This window comes from Lotus japonicus, chromosome 6 (genome assembly GCF_012489685.1).
Source record: "Lotus japonicus ecotype B-129 chromosome 6, LjGifu_v1.2".
In the NCBI taxonomy this organism is placed as follows: Eukaryota; Viridiplantae; Streptophyta; class Magnoliopsida; order Fabales; family Fabaceae; genus Lotus; species Lotus japonicus.
This window is the reverse complement of record NC_080046.1, coordinates 60,933,962-60,938,710: the sequence shown is the minus strand read 5'-3', so window position 1 is coordinate 60,938,710 and position 4,749 is coordinate 60,933,962. Positions and strand designations below refer to the sequence as shown.

General features: G+C 43.8%; 2 protein-coding genes across 2 annotated transcripts; both read left to right on the top strand.

Annotated features, from left to right (window-relative positions):
* Positions 1-1,601: 1,601 nt before the first annotated feature.
* LOC130724320 (protein MAINTENANCE OF MERISTEMS-like) lies at positions 1,602-3,355 on the top strand. Its single transcript, XM_057575522.1, has 2 exons — positions 1,602-2,493; positions 2,576-3,355. Exons 1-2 carry the CDS (start codon positions 2,109-2,111, stop codon positions 3,202-3,204), a joined length of 1,014 nt encoding a protein of 337 aa, XP_057431505.1. The 5' UTR covers positions 1,602-2,108; the 3' UTR covers positions 3,205-3,355.
* LOC130725709 (H/ACA ribonucleoprotein complex subunit GAR1-like) lies at positions 3,262-3,699 on the top strand. The gene is made up of 2 exons (XM_057576914.1): positions 3,262-3,333; positions 3,427-3,699. The coding sequence occupies exons 1-2, from the start codon at positions 3,262-3,264 to the stop codon at positions 3,697-3,699; spliced, it is 345 nt and encodes a 114-aa protein (XP_057432897.1).
* The last annotated feature ends 1,050 nt before the right edge of the window (positions 3,700-4,749 follow it).

Sequence of the window (4,749 nt, the reverse complement as noted above, 5' to 3'; positions counted from 1 at the left end):
TTTGTTTCCTTAAGACTTGTGTGTCTTTTTTAAGTCATCATGTTTTAATGCACATGCAATTCCACTATCCAATTGGTTAATCTTATCAATAAGGGCTGAGACTAACAGACATATTTAAAATTAGCTGCAATGAATCCACAAGTATTAAAGGAAAAGACAATTGCTATATACACATAAAAGAGAAATTGGTAAATGAACTTCAAAGAAGAACCTAACCTTGCGTTTCATCAGCAAATCAATTTGAACTTCAGGACGTGAGACTTTATTCAAAGAATACAATCTAATACAAAGTGGAATAGTAAAAGATTAAAACTGAAACAGCAGCTGGCAATTACAAGGCCGACCCAAGGCTGTAACAGAACAGAGAAACACGGGCAGGGCAAAAAACCAAGATCCCAAAAACATACCTTATTCATGTAACAAAACACCTTGGCCCTGCAAGTTCAGATCCCACCAAGACACAGAAGAGGATTTGTCATCCATTCATAAGTACAGCAACCAAAAATCTTGCATTTTTCCCGAAGCCAGTTCCATGTTTTAGCTTTGCAATTCCCACAATCCAATATGCATCCTTTTGGCCATTTTCAAATATGATTTTGTTCCTGAGCCAGACACAGAGAATTATGGGAATTAGATTTCCCACTCCCTGTTTTAGATTTTCCACCCCATTTAAAAGTGTGGGAAAACCAAAATTGTCCCTCCGTGTTTTAGTCCGAATGTTATAAATTCGGACTCCTCCGAATGTTCAAATGTCGGACTCCGTTAATAATAGAACAAAACTATCAATTCAGATTCACATTTAGAACGGGACAGAACATCAACTCTCGGAGGTCTCAAGAGAAGCGACCCAGAGGCACCCAAATCGACCCACACATCACGACCAAAAGCGACCAAGAATCATCTGTGTTTCAAAACCGACCACACTGAGGTAATTTGTTGGAATCCACGACCAAGAATCATTTGTATTTTGAATCATTTGTATTTTGATGAGTTGGTGTTGTGATTTCAAATTTAGGGTTTCAAATTTAGGTATTTCAGATTAGGTTTCGAATCCCTTTTTATGTGTTGATGTTGTGAAATTTCATTTGTATTGTGATTTCTGGGGTTTTTGGGGTTCTGAGGTGCGAATTTGGGGATATTTGTACTCCGAATCTTGAAGATTCGGAATGGTTCAGGACTTGAAGATTCGTAATGGTTCAGGACTTCAAGATTCGGAATTGAGAGATTCAGTACTGTCTCTATGACAGTAACTCCTATGACAGTAACTCATATTGCTTCTGTTATTGTTTTTCATGATAAGATGAATGGGGTGAAGATAATTTCCATGCTTTTGGCTATCTTAGGGTAGTGGTTAAGGACATAACCAACTTGAGATTTCACATTTGAATTTCATAACATTATTTGAATTGTATTGAAATTTCTTAACATTAGTATACTTGTGGATTACTCATTACATAGCTATTAATCTGTTTTCCTTATTTTTCTTGATAGATTATGGCAAGGACAAAGCAACATAAGAGGGTATCGTCTGAAGAGTTGGCCGATCGTCATGCCTATCTCCACGCTTCTCATAGGCGAGGTGATCATGATACAGATGTGTCGACTTCTCGGAAGGGGGCTAGGAAGGGGGCTCCGAAGGCGACCACTGAGGTTCCTGCTACTGAGGTTCCTGCCACTGAGGTTCCTGCTACTGAGGTTCCTGCTACTCAGGTTCCTGCTACTGAGGTTCTTGCTCTCTCGACGCCTGAGGTTACTGCTACTGAGGTTTCTCCTCAGTCGACGCCTGAGGTTACTGCCCACGATACTGTTGAGCCTTCCACCTCTTCACTTGATATTGATGCAGTTGAGGAGCCATTGGAGTCGGAGTCGGAGTCGGGGTCTGAGTCTGAGATTGAGGGTGAGGATGTAGAGGTAGAGGATCCGAATATGTCGCCGCTCCAGAGAGATCCACTGTTTCCTGGTGGGCCGGTTGAGTTTTCACTTCTGCAGCATTACCCGGATCACATAGCGCCGTGGACGTGGCATACCCTACTAGGCACCACTGACCACCTCGTTATTATGAGCGAGGTTATTTGAGGCTTGCCACTGCTGGTACGAAGCTCGGGCTGATGACGTGTGAGGGGGACAATTACAGGGAGGTCCACTTGATTGTGGAGAGGAGCGGACTGTATCCACTGGTCAGGTGCAGCTATGTAGAGACGGACCCAGGGCTTATATCGGCCCTTTTGGAGAGGTGGCACGAGGAGACTAGTAGTTTCCACATGCCATTCGGGGAGATGACTGTCACCCTTGACGACGTCTCCGCTCTTCTTCACATCCCGGTTGGTGGGAGATTCTACACTCCAGGAGTGGCCTCGAGATATGATGTGGCAGAGACCTGCGCTTTGCTGTTAGGGGGGGATGCAGATTTGTACATGGCTGAGTTTGATGTGAAGAGGGGTCCGACTATGAGGTTCAGCTTCTTGCGAGACCTTTACCCGACAGCTGTTGCAGGTTTGTTTCATTCATTATCTGAACTTTTTCCAACTATTATTTATATTTACTTAATCATAATTGGTATTACATTGTAATGTAGAGGGGCGGTACGAGCATGCAGCCAGGATGTACCTGATGCATCTTGTTGGCGCGACATTGTTCGCCGACAAGAGTGGGGGGCACTCATTCTCCGCCCGTTGGATCGGCATGCTACAGAATCTTGAGCGGGTGTCGGAGTTCGCGTGGGGCGCCATGGCCCTTGCCACATTGTACGACCAGCTTGGACAGTCTTCTCGCAGCGGGGTCAAACAGATGGGCGGTTACATGTCCCTGTTGATGGCCTGGGTCTTTGAGCACTTTCCAGACAAGCTTGTTCGCCGGTATGCGAACCCGTCTTACACAAAGGACCAGCCCAGAGCTTGTAGGTGGACAGAGTCACGGTCGGGGCATGCTAGGCTTGACGAGAGGCGAGTACTACTTGATGAGTTGACGGCCGACGACGTCACTTGGACTCCATATGAGGCCCACAGGGAATGGCGACAGCGGGATGAGAGGGCTTTGTTCTCAGGCTACATTCGGTGTCCCTATCCCCCTGCTGTGCGACCTCATCTTTCGGAGCGGGTCATGCGACAGTTTGGGTATATACAGACGATCCCGCGCCACCCTAGTGAGATGGATAGATCTCCCGCAGCTGAGGCTGTTGATGCGGCATTCGCAGATTATGTGTAGTACTTGTTCCCTGAGGGCGACCCTGCTATAGAGGAGGGACAGGTTGTGGGCGGTTACATGGATTGGTACGCTAGAGTGTCTCATTTTTTCATCATACCGAATGAGAGGAGGATTGATCTCAGTGTCGTGGTAAATTTTAAATTTTAATTCTATTTTCTTTATGCACTTGTGGTTTTCTGTATGTGATTTACTAACAGCGTTTTTTTTATTATTTACTTTCAGGCTGCTTTGCGTAGGGCTTTAGAAGTCCTTGAGCTGTCACTTGAGGTGGGTGATGCTTTGCTGCCAGGCACACAGGCCCGCGCTTTAACGGAGAAAGCACTTCGCATCCTCCAGGACTTGGCTGGGACACAGGGCATTGCTTACGCTGCTGGGAGAGGAGGTCTGGGAGCAGGTGGCCGAGCAGGTGGCCGAGCAGGTGGCCGGGAGGGCGGCAGGGCAGGAGCTAGGGGAGGCCGTAGGGGTAGGGGAGGTCGTCGGGGTAGGGGACAGTAGGGGACATTAGTTGTATTAGCTTTTTGTTGACATTACTATTACGATATTAGGGGACTATGTATTTTGCACTACTATTTCGGATTAGTATGAGTTTTATGTTCACTTTAACGTATATTTTTTTTTCTTTTTCACTTTTACCCTAAACCCTAATAATTTGTGAGCTTTATGTTCACTTTAACATTTTTTTTTTCTTTTTCACTTTTATAATCAACCCTAATAATTGTAAAATCTATTAATTTTAAAATCTATTACTTTTATAATCAACCCTAATAATCAGCCCTTGTAATGGAAGCCAAAACCTGCAGCATGAGTGGCTTGGGCTATCCAATGCTTCTAACATGTTGTGGGTTCAAACCTGGCACTCAACAACCCAAACCCTTGTAATGGAAGAAAAAATATTTTATTCTTAACTGCTACGAAGGGTATGAAGTTTAATCTTTAGGATATAATCCGAAACTTCATCCTTCGGATCAGTATGAAACTTCATCCTTCGGATTAGTATGAAACTTCAACTTCCGGACACCTCTGACAGATTCTACCACCTTTTTCAGCACCATTACTCCATAGCTTCACCTACCTCACCACCATTATGGCCTGCATAAACTCCACAACCACCAAACCACCCCCCATTACCTTTCACTTCTGATTAACTTAGATTATGTATTGTAATTTTGTTTTACTTTTCAAATGCTTAACTTGGATTATGTATTGTAATTTTGCTTAAATTGGATTATGTAACTTTTCAATTTTAAAGTCATGTTATATTTGCTGCAATTTGACTAAAGTCATGTTATTTTAACTGTAATTAAAGAATCCGAACTTTTAACTCTCGGACTAGTCCAGAACATCAACCTCTGGACTGGTATGGAGGTTTAAGTCTCGGAGGGTAGTCCCGGCATTTTTTTTTAAAAGGTTAAGGTGGCAATTCTAAAACAGGGGGTGGGAAATCTAATTCCCAGAATTATCTGTAGAATATAGTAGATTATTTGTGTTTACCCGTCAAGCTGAAGAGTATGTGGTTGATAGAAGAAAAGATAAGGTTTGGGGGCT

Bases quoted from the DNA above. Each gene is read 5' to 3' on its own strand.
- LOC130725709 (XM_057576914.1), top strand. From the start codon at position 3,262: ATGGATTGGTACGCTAGAGTGTCTCATTTTTTCATCATACCGAATGAG. The intron at 3,334-3,426 runs GTAAATTTTAAA...ATTTACTTTCAG, and splicing joins GGATTGATCTCAGTGTCGTG to GCTGCTTTGCGTAGGGCTTT.
- LOC130724320 (XM_057575522.1), top strand. From the start codon at position 2,109: ATGACGTGTGAGGGGGACAATTACAGGGAGGTCCACTTGATTGTGGAG. The intron at 2,494-2,575 runs GTTTGTTTCATT...ATTGTAATGTAG, and splicing joins TTACCCGACAGCTGTTGCAG to AGGGGCGGTACGAGCATGCA.